The sequence below is a fragment of the Balaenoptera musculus genome, chromosome 7, assembly GCF_009873245.2.
Source record: "Balaenoptera musculus isolate JJ_BM4_2016_0621 chromosome 7, mBalMus1.pri.v3, whole genome shotgun sequence".
In the NCBI taxonomy this organism is placed as follows: domain Eukaryota; kingdom Metazoa; phylum Chordata; class Mammalia; order Artiodactyla; family Balaenopteridae; genus Balaenoptera; species Balaenoptera musculus.
The window spans coordinates 47,115,559-47,132,525 of NC_045791.1; the positions used below are offsets into that span (position 1 = coordinate 47,115,559).

General features: G+C 32.4%; 1 protein-coding gene across 6 annotated transcripts in view; it reads right to left on the bottom strand.

Moving 5' to 3' along the window:
* SCN3A (sodium voltage-gated channel alpha subunit 3) overlaps nt 1-16,967 on the bottom strand; it is an 84,129-nt gene that overhangs the window by 32,607 nt on the left and 34,555 nt on the right. For 5 of the 6 annotated variants that reach the window (XM_036858553.1, XM_036858551.1, XM_036858549.1 and 2 more), the window contains 5 exons: nt 16,341-16,473; nt 14,748-14,986; nt 7,615-7,788; nt 6,284-6,640; nt 3,929-4,399 (listed from right to left, as the gene is read on the bottom strand). In XM_036858553.1, coding sequence (XP_036714448.1) covers nt 3,929-4,399; nt 6,284-6,640; nt 7,615-7,788; nt 14,748-14,986; nt 16,341-16,473 — 1,374 coding nt within the window. The remainder of the gene's footprint in view (nt 1-3,928; nt 4,400-6,283; nt 6,641-7,614; nt 7,789-14,747; nt 14,987-16,340; nt 16,474-16,967) is intronic. The other variant, XM_036858552.1, reaches the window with a different exon arrangement.

Genomic DNA, 16,967 nt, shown 5'->3' on the forward strand with positions numbered 1-16,967 from the left:
TTCCAAAATAAAAGGATCAGTATTTTGAAATCCATGCCTTCAATTTCCTTAAAATTTTTTTCATGCAAAACTTTATGTTCGTTTCCATACCAGTCTGTTTATGTTACTGGTGCATATAATAGATACACATATATAAAATATGTATTACATAATATAATAACAGCAATTCATATTTTTATCTCTAAAAACTTCTAGAGATCATTTCTCCCCAACTGTGGTATAGCTAGATATTTTGAAAATGAATGGAAGGAATAGAGCAGCTAGAGTTTTCAAATACTATCTAAATTAATGATTAATTTACTGCCTCTTCTTAAAGCAGAAATGTGTTGCAAATTTTTTTTTCTTTTCTTTCTTCCTTTCTTTCTTTCTTTTGAAATGTATCGTTCTGTTAGGTTTAACTTGTATGATTTTTCACTTTCTCAGCAAAGAGAAAGGATATTTTGTGTCCCCCAAAGCACAGGCCAATGTTCTTTTTCTATTTGTGTTCAAAAAACTAAGAAGCGCGAACCAAAATGCCACTTTATGGATACGTTATTTTTAATTTGTATGTGTGTGTGTGTATGAGTGTGTGTGTGCAATAGCTAATAAAAAAGAACAACCAGCCAACATAAATGTGAATCTGATATGTGACCTGTGTTCAATGCCAGCAGTTTTCAGAAATTTCAGATCAAGACTGAACTTCGCTGGAATTTATTTAAATCTATTCTATAATGCTGATTTTTGCTTTTATTTTAAAAAACAGTGTACAGTTGACCCTTGGATGACACAGGTTTGAACTGCGCAGGTCCACTTACACATAGATTTTTTTCAATAGTAAATACTACGGTACTACAGGATCCTCAGTTGGCTGAATTTGCAGATGTGGGAGTGCAGATACGAAATCATGTATATGGAGGGGCAACTGTAAATTATACTCAGATTTTCAACTGGATGTAGGGTTGACACCCCTAACTCCTGTGTTGTTCAAGGGTCAAATGTACTTTTAAACTTTGTGTGAGCATACGTGAGAATTGCCCTATTATTCTTTCAAGGTTTTTCTGGTACTAATTTAAAAAATCATCCACATAAAACTTATTGCTGAATTTAACTTTACTGTGCAAAATAATTTGAAATTTTATCCTAGCTTTATAAAAGTTTTAATTTTATATTTACTTTTAAGTATTTTCCCTCTAATATATCTGTACACTTTAAACAATTTTATTACATTCTGTAATTGGATTCCGTGTATCCAAAACTAGCTTGGAAGAGGACAGATGATTATAAAAAAAAAATCACCCAATAAAGAATTTTTGTTCAGATAATAAAATGTTTTCAAGGACTTGAAAATGAAGACATTGTATCTCATTGTTCCAAATTTATGATTTTTTAGTCATTAAAAAAAAGACATGACAATTAGGTGGTATTCTCCTAAAGCAATAATTTGAAATATCTGTGGACATCATAGAGTTTTTTTTTTTTAAACATCTTTATTGGAGTATAACTGCTTTACAATGTTGTGTTAGTTTCTGCTGTATAACAAAGTGAGTTTTTGAAGTATTCAGGAAACCAACTTTTTGGTAAAAAGAAATTAAGATATATCATTTCCATGAGTGCAGTGAGATGAAACCTATGATGTTAACATAGCAAATGTTTCTCTACCTCTTTGGCTTTTCTGTCTCTTCTTGACCCCAAGCTAGTCTTGTCCCTAGTCTTCTCTTATTTTCTCTTTGTAATTACTTCTTTGGGGAACTCCTCTATTTTCAAGGAATCAGATAATTATGAAATCTGCGTTATTAAATCTATTTTTACACCCTGACTGCTCATCCAGTCTCTCGTTCCCACTATATCCCACTTCTAATTCAGTATTTCCCAATTGAATTCTTTCTCTTCCCCCATAAACCTGGTAACCTTCTTAAAAAGGCCATTTCAGACAGTTGCATTACCCTTTTCCCAATTTCTCAGATTCTTTACTAGGTTGGTCAAAAGCCAGTTAGTCTCAGTTCCCATACTTACTACCGTAGCCCAGAATTCTGTCACCTCATTATTATCAAATGATTGTTACCACATTCCCCAAGATAACAGTTTTCACTCTAAACGGTTTTACTTATTGCTATTGAATAAATTTTCATAAAACATCACTTTCCTATTGCTTTTCACCTGCTTCAGAACAAATAGCACGTTATTGACTATGCAGCCAATTCCAAGCTCTTTGACTTACTTCAAAGACTGTATAATCTGAAACTACCTTACTCACCCATACATATTTTTCCAGTGTTTTCAACCAATACTTTATACATGCTGATTATTTCACTGCTTCACCTTAATACTAAGCTCACTCTAACTCTGGCTTTTGTTTAGTAAATTTCTGCTTTTTGCTTTCTGTTCATGTATTTGACCCACATTTTGAGGCCTACTTCAATTTTATCTCTTCCATTTAACAATTTGCTATATTCTTGCTGTTCTCAATACTTGTATAATCTTGTATTCAGTCCTACAGGATTAACCTTTTTAATAGGTTTTTAATAATTTTGTGAGTTAGTATTAGCTTCCTCAAAGATGTTGAGATTTCCCTGAAGGGGGTTATGTTATGAATCTCTCCTTTAACTCTTCCTTACCCTTAGTATCCAGCAGAGTGCTGAATTTACAAAAGTCCTCAATAAATGCTTGTTAATTAATTGATGATTTTCTTAAATAAATCTATGTCAAGTGATGGAAAATAAAATTAGAATTGAATTCTTATTTTACCAGAATGAGAAACACATAAATTAGAATTGAACTCTCTAAGTAGACTTTGAGTAGAATTTCAGAGAAAGAATGTTATACCTCATTTTGTATGTATTTTTACCTTTTTCAAAATATTTTCAAATTTACTATTATAATATATCTCAGAAGCTCTGAAATGCCTGAAAAAAAGGATCAGGAGGCTATCAGTTGTGACACTGTCAGCTACTTACTACTTATACAAATTCTGTTGACACATGAGTAAAAAAAGAAGGTTCCAAAATATGCAAATATGCTCACAGAATCAGACATCATTTGTCTGATTCCTATGATGTCAATATTTATACCCTCATGCTAAAACCTGTCTTTTATAACCCTGTGCTAGACTTAACTTCCTACTGGTATATCAGAAGTCTATAAATAAGTAATAGTAAAAAATTTAATCCTGTTCTTCACAATGCAGAATTGCAGAATTAATACCACTAAGCTACTATCATAGGATCCTATGAATTTTAATCCTACAGGAGGAACAATTTCCTTTCTTTTCATTTAAATAAGTAGTAATATGACAGTAAGAACAGCTTTCCAGTCTACAGTTTAACTGTAATCCTTAAGTAGAGTTTTTCTAAATAGTTCTTACTATTTCCAAGTTAATCTGGAAGACCTTATAGATTTGCTCATCCTTGACTGGGCAAAATGTAATCAGTACTACTTTTAATTTCTTAATATGTGTAAAATTTTAGTAAATGAATAATACTCTTATCATAGGCAATAAAAGGTTTAGAGGAGAACAAAAACTACACGAAACTTTCACATTAAAAAAAAATCATAGCAAAACTTAATATATTATAGAAAGTAAGGAGATAACACTTTAACAATGATCAATAAAATATGGTTCATTGTTTTTTTTCTAAAGAGCATAATCTAATGTAGAATAGAATGTATTAAATAAAATCTGTTTTTTGGAAGGCCACATTTTTTAATCAGACTTTCAAACTATCAAGAAGATGAATATACTAATTATTCAGAATGATGATTTTCTGTGGAAAGTTGGAATTTCAATGGATGGAATTCTCAAAAAAGAATATCTCATTATTTTCCAACATTACTGTATATATGACTTTCAGTACACTTTTTAATAATGCATATAAGCACAATAAAACTACTAAGTAACTGTGGTGCATGGTTTTTATAGGAAATGCAAGAAAAACTTTAAAAGCATTCTTACCTCTTTGCTTTCTTCTAGTTCTGACTCACTGCTGAACTCTTCAGTATTTAAGTTTTCAAAGTCAGACTCTCCAACAGCAATTGGCACTGTTACAGTGAGGCTGGGATTATTTATGAATGACATATAATCATTTTCATCAATTACATATTTTTCAACACTGCTTCCAGTACCTACACCACTGGTGGTTCCATTCCCATCCTTAAGATAATTAAGCTCTTTGCTTATTTCAATTCCAGTATTGTTGGACACACATCTTTCTATTTTGTTGCCTTCATGGATTTCTATAACTTTTGGCTTTCTGCAAAAGGTTTTTTGGAAACACTCCTGTATCTTATTTTTCACATAATCAATTCCCTTTTGCATCCTTCCTACTGCAATCTGGAGATTGTTCATTTCATTATCATCATCAGTGGCAGCAAGATTGTCTGAGCTAAATGAACTCAACAATAAGGCCAGAAAGAGGTTCAGAACCTAAAAGAAAAAAAGAAAATTTGCTCTATTAATATTGAAGTATGCATAAACATAATAGCTTAAACAGGGAACTCATAGATCTTTGCTAAAATTAATTCAACAACTGCTTCTTAAATGCTTACTGTATTTCAGAAACCTTGTCTTAATCACACACCATTTAAAGAACCTGAAATCTTCTACCTGCTCTAAGGACAAAATGGTAAAACAAGCACCCTTCCTTTCAAACCGAGAAGGATAACAGGAAACTGGAGGTTCTAAGATTTAAATTGTGTGTACTCAGGGTTGCCAGTGAAAAGACAAAAATCCCATTTTTGTGGTTTTGGCCAATGAGAAAAAAAGAGATATTTTCATTTTAGTCATTTTACTGCATTTTACCAGTTTGTCTAGGGAATGTCTAGCTTCATGTGTGTAAATAATGAATTTATTTATTTAATAGCCTGATGGATATGTGTTAAAACAACATACTTGAAATACAAATTCCATTGTCCAATGACCACAAACTTTTATAGCAGCAGAAATTACTAAAGGCGAATTATAAAAGGTTTAACACATTTCTCATTAGTATACTCTGAAATATATGTGTCCAAATAGTTCAACAGATGGAGAGAAGTCTAAAATTATTCCAGGGTTTAGGCTGGACCCATATAATGTAAATTACTTTTCTTTTTCCTTTTTTTTTTTTTTTTGCAGAAAATATGAAGAAATCTCAGAGTATCATTTGGATACATGGGGAAAATATTACCCAATTAACAGATAAAATATGAATACTAGAAGAAGAATTCATTATAGCTGATGCAAAAGAAAATTTATTTATAGGAATATTTTTAGCTTGAAATGTAGTTACTGAGTTTCAAAAAATGTTACATGGTAGGAAGACTCATGCTAAGCCAGAACCCCAGTTTGTTGCCTTATTTTTATATCAGATTTGTTCAGAATCTAGAGCTTCCTTATTTACTATTCTGAAAAAAATTGCATGTCCACAGATATCCCACAAACATTCTTTTAAGCAATCTCATTTGAAATGTACTTCTCAAAGGAAAGGTTCAGTATGATAGCGTAAAGAAACACTCTGACCACACATGATTGAAAAATGTAAGCATTAAAACACATAAACATACAAATTGTGCTTCTATATTAGTGCTTTTAAGTCAGAGCTAAAAGTAAGTCTTTTAAATCTGGTCAGTGTTTATACATGTGCATAACTTAAACCGCAATAATTTATTTTCCTTTAATAAAGCAAATTCAGGGAAGAATATATTTCCAAGTTGTTTGGATAATTACAATACATAGCTAAAATATAATGCACTATTTCATTGAAATTTGCCTTCAAAATTTGGTAATATTTTGTATTTATGTATTAAATAAAATCTGTTTTTTGGAAGGCCACATATGGTAATATGCAACTTATGCCTCTGAGTAAGCAAACAATATGAACTATCTATGTGTAAAGAACAGTTTCAATACAGTTTCAATAGTCTTTTTTGTTTAGAATTACTGGAGATCATTATCTCATCAAAATAATAATAGAATAAAAAATAATTCAGGCCATAAAAAATAATATTAGGACAAAGTTAATCTTGATAAAAACATTTTTTTTGAAGAAGGAAAACTAAAAACTAATATTTTTGTCCCTGGACTGTCACAGGTATACCTCATGTAATCCTAACATAAACCATAAAATTTCAGTTTTGTTATTCCAGTTTCATAGTCGGGGAATTTTAGGCTGAGAGAAGTTAAGCAACTTGCCCATGCACAGAGTGCTAGTACTGGGATTTGAGTCTAGGTTGTTGATGATAAAACCAGATGTGTCTGCTGCATCAGGCCACCTTCTTAGCCACTGTCTGATCTTGTTCTTAATTATAAGCGTTTGTAATACATACGTACCACAAGGTTTCCAATGACCATGACCAACATGAAAACAATAAGGCACATGGCTTGACCGGCGACCTCCATGCAGTCCCACATGGTCTCTATCCACTCTCCACACAGCACTCGGAACACAATCAGGAAGGAGTGGAAGAAGTCATTCATGTGCCAGCGTGGGAGCTGACAGTCACTAGAGATCTTGCAGACACATTCTTTGTAGCTCTTACCAAAGAGCTGCATGCCGACCACGGCAAAAATGAAGACGATGATGGCCAACACCAAGGTGAGGTTACCTAGAGCCCCCACTGAATTGCCAATGATCTTAATTAGCATATTCAGGGTGGGCCAGGATTTTGCCAGCTTGAAAACTCGAAGCTGTAATCAAGTGAAAATATACTCTTAGTAGTAGTCACAATATAATTTAAAAAGTTAGTTAGACATCATTTTATCAGTATGATACTATATTGTAGTCCCACCTCTGAGGAATATAAAATCTCAAACTGTACTAAAATTCAAATCCAGAAAAAAGTGTTACTAATACTGGAATTGTAAATCAAATCATAATATCATTTAAATGCAATATAAGAGAGGGAAAATATTTTAGAAATGATAAAATATTTCTGATTCATCAACAGATATATCCATGAAAACAAATTAATACTTTGATTACAGACATTTGTGAATTTAGCAAGCTAATGTCACCTCCAACTGTATTTTAGAGAGTAAAAAGAAATATTAAAAGTATGAGTTATATATTTTTAATGGACATTTATAATATAAAAGTAAAATAAACTAATTTGATAAACTTAAGGAAAAGCTTCTTTTCAATTTGAAAAATACACATTTTACTTAATTTCCAGTAAAATTTTGCATATTTTTAAATTTTTTTTGCTAAATTCAAAAAAATTTGTTATACCATTGTCTGAAGTGCTAATGGGATCAAATATTTTCCCACATATTCCTTTAAAGTAGTTACCACTAATATAAGTAAGGTTGATAAAAAGATAAGATTAATTGGGTGTAAAGTTTTTATTTATATTTCTTTATAGACTTTAAAGCAAAAAAATTTTTTTAATGAATTTAAAACATAATTTTAGAAGCACATGTGTGTTTTTAAATGTGCCTTACATAGTTAATTATTATGAAGTGTTTCAACCATTTTTCATCATTCTTGATAAACAGTCACACTCAGCTTTAAAGAGAACATTTATATATTTTCTTAGAATATCACACATATTGGTTTAAGTTTAAAATATCATTAGAGGTAAAAAACTATACACATTGATTCATTTTTGAAATAAGTATTTTGCCAATGAAAGATAGAATATAAACATAGTCTATGCAGATACCAGTCTGAACGATCTCAGTACAGACAGTCCCTCCACATTTGCCAGGCCAAGCTCCATTAAACTAAGGCTGACAATAATTCCATCAAAGATATTCCAGCCCTCTTGGAAATAATAATATGGATCCATGGCAATGATCTTGAGGACCATTTCTGCTGTGAAGATTCCAGTGAAGACCTAAAGTAAAATAGAGATCAGTACTTCACAAGCATTGAAAAAGTTTTGACACTCTAAGAATTTGTAAGGAAGGTTAAATAGTTATGAGTAAAAATATCTAAAATTTAAAGTGAAGAAATATGACAAATGGATATACAAGTTTAGTATTTTTTTTCAGGGGAATATTTTAAGTGGATTTGTGTTAGTTAATGAATCTGCTAGATTTCCAAGACAATGCTGATTGGAAAACATTTCATTGTCCACATTTGAAATCTGATACTAAATAATAGCTACTGAATTATTGCCCTTTTTGGTACCCTATGCTTCTACCATAATCACAACCAATTTTTTTTAAGTATTGCATTAAGAACAATTTATGTATTATTGGAAGTCACTCAAAAATTACTTCAAGTTGGTAAAAACCATATTTTGTTCTTGATTTTTATTATTTTTTAAGGGACACCATCTTATTTCTATAATTTTATAAACATTCCTGAAATAAGAGTGAGTTTGCCACAAATGTTTTATAATAATTATCTCTGGATTTATGCCTCAGAATTAAGGTTAATGGATAAGCAGAGCAAGGAACTGCAGATTTAATTGAAAGCATCAGGAGAACATTCTCAGTATGCATACACCCACAATTAGGCTTAATAAATTATTTGAGTGGCTAGATGAATGTCTATTTGAAAATGGTTTTTTTTTTTAATTCAAAACCACAGGCTAAGATGCCCAAGGACATGAAGAGCTATGAAATTACTCGTGCGAAAAATCTTTTAAAGCAATTATATTAATTAACTATAGGTAAAAGCTGCATATTATGACTATAAAGTCAAGCTTACCACTTACCAAGGTAAATCAGCCTTTACCTTTAAGGAACTTTGTCAAAATAACAGTATCAAAATTATTTGGTTTCCTAAAATATCATATTAATTAAAGGAAATCTTGTTCTACTCTTACAAAGTGTAATTGCAGCTAACATCTCATTTTCCCAATCACAGAAAGACCTAAGGGAAATACTCATACCAGAAAAAATAGCTTAACTTCAGTTCATCATTCATTCACTCAAATAGAAGTAAAATGTAATTCAAGCAAGCTTAGTACATGAAAATCCAGATATGCTGGAATGCACATTAAAAAGTGATTTTTTTCATTTATAGAAGGACTTATCCTGGGGTATTTTTTCCCTGATGAATGTAAAATAAGTTCTGATTTATATGAATTTTATTTCTTATATAAAGTTTTAGGAGCAGCTACTATTTGAAATAAACAGCCTGATTATAGAAATATATTAGTTAAATTGAGTTAGAAACAATCCAGGTAAATGATCTACAATTATCTCTTCCTACAGAAAATCATAAGGTGAACTTTTCAGATATTCTGAAATGACTAGATGATGTCCTGCATTTTAAATACCCATACCTTAAACTTACATTCTTTCATCTAAAATTTAATCCCAGCATGAAATTCTCTTTAAAAATAACATTTTAATTACAATTTGCAGTTTAATGTCATAGCTATTTATCTCTTTAAATGCTTTCAATTTAGGCCCTAAAAATCATTGGGATTGTTTTAGGTACATTTTAGTCTAGTTTAGCATTGTCAGTGATTAAGAGTTTTGAAAAAATCTTTCTCATTCTAGCAAAGGTCAACTAAGGCTATTGATCATGATGCTTATGTTTATAAAATTTTAAAACTCCATCAAAAAATGCTAAGAACACAGACAACTGCAACCCCTGGATATGTATATGGTTATGTACATAAATCCGTGTATGGTTTATAAACATACATTCTGCTACCTTTGAATTTCTTTATCATGAAGAATTTTTAAGACTAAGACAATTAATAAAAACATACTGAATGTTTATTGTTTGGACTTAGCCTAATTATAATATATCTTGTCTTCTGAAGAAGATTTTTGTTTTTTGAAATTTTGGATTATATGTTTCTGTAGCCATTCATTCATTAATAAAAAATTGCTGAGTACTTACTAGACGTTGTACTAGGCTTTGAAAATGCAGTACTAATTAGGATATACAAACTGAGATTGCATAAACCTAATTCATTTAGGCTGATAAATTTCTAATGGGCAATACACCTATAGGCTTCCTAAGCCAGCTTCTTTAATGAGGAGATAAGTTCAGTGAAAAGTTTCTAACCTATTGTATGTGATGACACAGGACAGTCAGCAAAAGTGTAAGTGCTAAAGATGGGGATGAGAATCAGCCTGGGAGTCTGGACCAAGAGTAAACAAATTTCGAGCATTTTGTTTTGGGGCACACTGGGCTTGGATGATCAGATGTTAGGGCTTAAAGTCTCAGTTCAGGGATAAGAAAGTTTCCTTACTGAGTATTTACTTAGAGAGGAAAGTTCTGTTGGTACATACATTAAAAAGATAGAAATGTTAGTTCTAAAGGCTCAAGTTTGAATATTGATCAGTTTGCTCCACAGAACCTCTTCTTGTCCAGACTGACATTCCACTCTTTTGTAGTGAATTTGACATAACTGTAGCCGCCGTTCGCTCCATTACTATTAGCTTCTTGTTTTAATGGTTTTAGTTTTATCATCCCCATGCCTTTTGGATTTGTATCTTTAAATATTTGTTGTTGTTGTTGATTCTTTTTTAGAGGATGAAATTGAAGTATATTTAAAGAAAAATGGTGGGACATCATTTAACATTTATGATTTTCTTTTATCTTATCTGTCAAATGAGGATAGTGAGATGATTCATCAGGTCTGTGTTTAATATTCTTGGATTTCTATCAGTATTATATTGCTTAGCAAATTTTATTACAAACTGTAGTGTACACACAATTATTTTTACACAAGAGCTTTATTAGTAGTTGTTAGAAAGAGGCGAGAAGGCAGTTTTATATTACACTAGGAGAGGAGTTAGATGGCCAAATAGCACTTCTTCATTGATGCGAGAGGCTCCATAGGTGAGGTCTAGAATTTGGCTCCCATGGGTTTTATCTTTCAATAAATGAGCCATTTTTTTCCTTCAAAAAGTTATCATGCCCCTTTCCTGAGATTTTGAATTCATATTCCTATACCACACCATTTAATTAAAATAATTTTGCTAATTATGTTTCTTTAGACTTTTATTTGCAAATAGCCTGTAAGATTTTTAGAACAGGTACCATTTTCTAAGTTCCCATCTAGGTCTAGCAGAATAAAGGGATATCATGGACCTCTAATCACTGGTTAGGAGAGTTATAGTAAGAAAAATAATTTGTGTAGGAGCTACAGATCTCTATCGCTATTCCCTGAAGAAAAAGTTACAGGTTAGTTGGAAATGTTTGTATGATGAAGAGGTTATCTAACCTACTATGATTGATGGAAGATTCCTTGCTTATAGAATCCCGAAGATGAGTGCATGGGTTTTATAATGGTTAAAACAAAATTTAAAAACAAAAGCAAAACAGAGCATCTTAGGGAAACTCAATAGAGATTTGAGGTCTCTTGATACTCAAATCTGATCAATCCAATCAACAGGAAGTGATGTAATTTTTATATGCTCCAGAAAGAGGAAACAAAAAGGCACATTGATCTAAGTAAAGACTGGAAGTTCCACAACTCTTTTATGGAACATTCTTTTGTTATCAATTCAGCCAAAAAACTCGATGTCCTTATTTGTAAGGCAGTATGCAATCATTTGAGTAGTAATAAACTAGTCCATAGAAATTTTAAATTTATTTTAATGAGCAAACTGTAAACTCCCCACAAAATATGCAATGTAACATCCATCTATGGAGTATAATATAAATCCAAATTCAGCTAAGTACCCATGCTATAAGGAATATATTCTCTTTTTCTCTATGTGTATATATATATATATATAATTTTTCATATATAATATTTATTATAAAGCTTGTTATGGGTATAAAATAAGATATGCAAAACTATGAAATACTTTACAGATATACAACATTATTACTACTACTAATAATTAGCTTTTAGCCAATAGTAACAGTCAGTTTACACATTCTCTTATTCCTAAGGTTAGAAATAGTTAAGTCTGTTCTTTGTCATCTACACTCTGTCTTCAAGAGTCTTGTTTTCCCAACACTAAGCTCAGCTTATGCATGGTTCTACCACAAACAGTCAACCAGTGGTAGAAACCCACTTCCCTACTTCATTATCTCCATCACTACTCAAAGTTACAGATTTTAGAATGAGGGACATCTAGTCCAACACACTGTGCTCATGAGAAGGAAATACTTGTGACTTTTTAAAGACCACCCAGATATTTAGCATGGACAACTGGATTTGGACCCAGATTTGGTGCTTTAGTCTAGTGCTTTTCCATTTGATTGTCCTATAATCCAATGTCTCTTATCCTGTCCCTCCATACTCAGTTGCTTCAACATTGAAATTCTATAAAACCTCAGTTTCCTGCTTCACTCTGACAAATTTCCAAAATTTTCCCTAACTGTTCAACTTCCCTAACTGTCTAATATCCTGGGAAAAATACAGCAGCTAGAGCAGAACTATTTTCCGTCAGTATTTCAAAGAAAGGTTAATAGCATACAGAAGAGGAAGGAAATTGTTTATTGAGCACACGCTAGATGCCAGGCACAGTGCTACATGTTTTCACATTATCTCATTAGACCTTCACAACAACTCTGGGAGATGAGTATTATTATATCCATTTCAATAATAGAAAACAAAGACTCAGATTTTTTATCAGACTTGTCCAGATGCTTCATTATTAGTAAGGTCAAACCCAGTTCCACCTGACTCCCAACCCATGTTCTTTTATGAAAAGATGCTGCATGATGCCTTTTTGGGTAGGAAACAACCAGTTGGTTATTTATCGAGCTACAACCATGTAAACACTCTGCAAGACACAAAAGAAAAATGGGATGTGAGCTCTGCAATGGAGTAATTTATAGTGGATTTTGTTTAATATTCAACCATGTTCTATTCACAAATGCATTAGGAATTAAGAAAAAGTGTGTTTGATATGGGCTGAGTATCATATTAGAGGAGATGAGGCTTCAGTTGGACCTTGAAGAATATGAAGAATTGAGATGAAGTGATTTGAGTTGGAATACTTTAAATGTGAAGGTAGAGAACAGTGAAATACTATCCCATATGTAAGCATATAAACATTTGTGTGTTATAGTGACAAGGCTGTTCTGATAAGGCTGGTGGTGGTTGATTAGGAACCAAAGGAAAATAAGCTGGTATAGGAAGGATGGAATCAGATAGGGAGTTTTGAAAACCAGGTAAGAGTGTTGAACCACAAATATAGGCAATAGATACTTTAGCAAGATGAAAGCATACTGAGTGCAGAGTACTAGAAATATGATTTTAATAGTAGTTATAGGAGTGAAAAAGTTGATACCTGGAAAAAAAGAAATAATGGCTCTTCATATAAAATTGTATAAATATATAAGAAATAAAGAGAAAGTAAGTCAAATGGCTATCTTTGAAGCTGGAAGGCTCTTTGAAGTTGGAAGGCTACTACTAGAGGTAATACAAGACTAAACTGAGATTTTTAGGGCTTTCAGTAAATTGTGAGAAAGATGATATTTCAGATGTCACATACTGTGTTTAAAGTTATCCTGGAGCAATGATCCGTAACTGTTGGAAATACAGGAATGGAACACAACTTACACCATATTTGTAGATAATACCTACAGTTGTTGAGTACATATTAATATTGAGTGAAAAACATAGCCTTAATAGGCAAAAGAAGAGAAGTCCAGACAAGGAAGCAGAGATAGAGTGATTGGAAAGATGAAGGAGAAATCATCTTCCTATGAAGGAGAAATTAGACAAAAAAATCTGTATCACAGGTGTCAAAGATGAAGAAAGTGTCAAGAATCCGGTGGGTGTTCTATAATGCAGTGAAGTTGAGTTCTCTTATTGGAGTAGACATTTATGCAACTGTCTGCCCAGTATTCGCTTTCTTCTTTCTGTTGGGAATAGTTCCTCCACCTGTGTAATTCCTAAGGACTGCCATTTTCACATGACTCCACCCTCGCCAATGTTGATGAAACCACAGGTGAGCATCTGACCCAGGTTATGCCGAATAGAGTCCTATCACGAGAGTCTGAGCTGGAACTGAAAAAGAGATCCAGTCTTTTTCCAGTGCAGAGGTTACATGATGTAAAACCAATGAGCTATGGCTGATCATGTTCCTGACCTACAGACAAAAGATGCAATGAATGTTTGGGCTATATCCAGTCCCTTGGTTAAAGGATATCCTGAAGCCCAATTGCAAAATTACCCTTCATATGGTTTGGTAGTTCATCTTTTTCTTTCCATTCCATGAGTCAGTCTTTTTACTTTCCTCTTAAGCTAGTTTGAGTTCTGTTTCTGTCTTGTGCCAAAAAAGAAGGTCTTGATTAATAAACTATGTAAATTCTTTTCTTACTTGTTCATCCATTTCAGATTCTTCATGTACATTTAGGAGGAAATGTACATGTCAGCATACACATACACAGATGTCTGCCCAAGTAACTTGAACCAAAAATGTGGCTAAATTACAAATGCATTATCAACTATTTCTTCTCTTCTGTGAATTCTACTGAAGCATTTTATTAAGAAGTTCAATTTGAAACAACTATGCCCTCTTTTGCACAGAAATCAATCCTTATGTATTCCCTTCAAAGAACATGATTTCTTCAGAAGCTATGTGTGCTAAAACTGCATGCTTGTGGAGCCAGAATTAGACGTCATTGTTTCTCTGGACCTATAATTCCAGCAAGAATGACAGTAAAGATTTTAACAAGTTTACAAAGGGTAAGACACCATGATCAGTCAGCACAGATGTTGGTCTCAGTAGTCAGCATTTATACCAGAATTCTAGACCTTATCACTGAGAATACCTTCAATATTCCTTTAGATATTTCTTCCTGTGAAGAAAGAGGGTATAATTTGGGGGTTCCACACAGCACAAATGGATTTCTTCTTTGGTCTATCTGCCCCATCCCTGACAAAGTAAATAAGTAAACATCAAATGAACTCACCAGGTTTCCTACAGTCAACACACTACTGAATTGACCAGTCATTGGGTAGTGCTCCATGGCCATGAAGAGGGTATTTAAGACAATGCAAATAGTGATGGCAAGATCAACAAATGGATCCATAACAATTAAATTCACAAGATGCTTTACTTTTAACCACGGATCACAGCAGTCCCAGATCAAGAACACATTGGCAAATCTATACCAGCATGGTGGACATTTCTGCCTAGATTCTTCAAGCTCTGCAGGAACAATAAAGAGTAAGAGTAGTAAATAACAATAAAAACAAATTATTGTTGTTGTAGATTATACATTATTTGATAAAATTGATGCTTCTACTTGGGGTTGGAAGTTCATATTAGTTTAACAGACTTGAGAAGACAATCCCATTAAATATTTTCACAATATATTCATTAAAAATGTCAAGTAAATAGACTTTCTCCTTTAATTAAACAGAAAATAAATACTTTGAATTTAATATTTTGCCTCAAACTAACTTAATTACCTATTAAATAGGTAGTGGGTCATTAAATTGCTATATTTTCTTTATCAAAACAGAATTTTAAAGTAAGCTTTATAGAACTATTAAATATATCAAACAATTATTGTTTCTTTTGAAAGACCTTTTTAAGAATACTGTCTAAAGCTGTGATCCTTATTAATATGTGTGACCCATTCTTTCCTCTCTCTGTCTCCACATCAGCACTGATCTTCCACACACTGAGAATGTAGTATGTCCTTCTTTTTAATATAGATTTAGACCCAAATCTAGTTCTGTTATTCATAGTTACTCATATTTTTGAGAATTTTAGCTTAATATATTAAAAAGGCACTAGTAATTTAATGGGTGAAACCTATTATAATTATTATATGCCCATTTGTATATCCAGTACACCAATGGGATAAGATACAAAATGTAATTGAAGTTTTCTAAAGAATTCATATTAGATATGGCTTATAAATGATTTATAAAATAGCAGTACTAATATAATATTCCTCCAAACTTGAAGAAATGGGGACTTAATGAATGAACAAGGAAGTAATAGTTGCTGCCCATTCCTGTGTATCAAAATCAACAAATATTTGTGTCAGCTGTTCATTGGAGGAATGTAATGGTTTCTGTGTATGTGGAAGATGGAGGAAAAAATCTTTTTTTAGGGTCCCTGTCGAAGTGGAGCACAGGTTTTGATTTCTCCAACTCATATGCCTCCCCAACCCATCACTACCTCCATGCCTGGACAACAGATTGAAGCTTGAAAGAGATGTTTCCTTGTGCTTCTACACACCAAAACTTAAAAAGGCAAGTTTTTACTCTAATTGCTTAAGGATAATATAACATAAGGATAAATCCTCACTGATGAGGTATCAAGTGGTGAAATATCGCTCTTCAGATGAGAACCAGAATCAAAAAGAAATAAGGACAATATTAATTTTTGTAATCAATGTGATAATAGTGTATTCCATATATTATCTACTTAGGTCTATTATACAGTTTTGATCTTGGGTAACTGACTTGCGTAATTCTATGGGAATAAGTAATAGTTCCATAAAGTATATAATCATAGGAAGCTGACTATCCCATGACCTTCTTCTTACCCTCCATTGTGTTAGTCAGGATGCTGGCTATGCTCATGGCTCTTTGTCTTCCGGAGGAATCCTCTAGCATCTCCATTGAAATCTGGTAAGAACTTAGCCTTCTCTTTCTGATTTCTGTTTCAGTGGTGGTACCCTGCAAACCAAACACTGCTGGCTCAAACCACCCTTTTCAATGAATAATACAACACAACATAGCATTTCTATGGAAAGGCATGCTACATGCAGTTTTCCCAAGTAACAATTTTCAAGTAATAGTAAAATACTAAATTTGTTATTTAGTTATAAATACTTAAAACAATCACAGGTGATACCCTGAAGGGTTAAAACAAGAATTTACCAGTTGGATGCAATTATATAAGGCAGTTATGTTGCAGAAATATTTTAGTTTACCTGTTGGAATTTTCAGGGAAAATTTTCATAAGCCTGCCAAAGTCATATATTATTCCATTTCATTCAAATGCAAGGTATTTTAACTTATCTCAATGATTAATAATCAGATCAATCTTCCCCCCAAACAAATAATAGTATTATATAGTCTTAAGGCTGAATTATTATCTTTGAGGCTATATTGAAAATATTGACATATATGGGCCAATTTTTTTCCATGCACAAACACAGATGTACAAT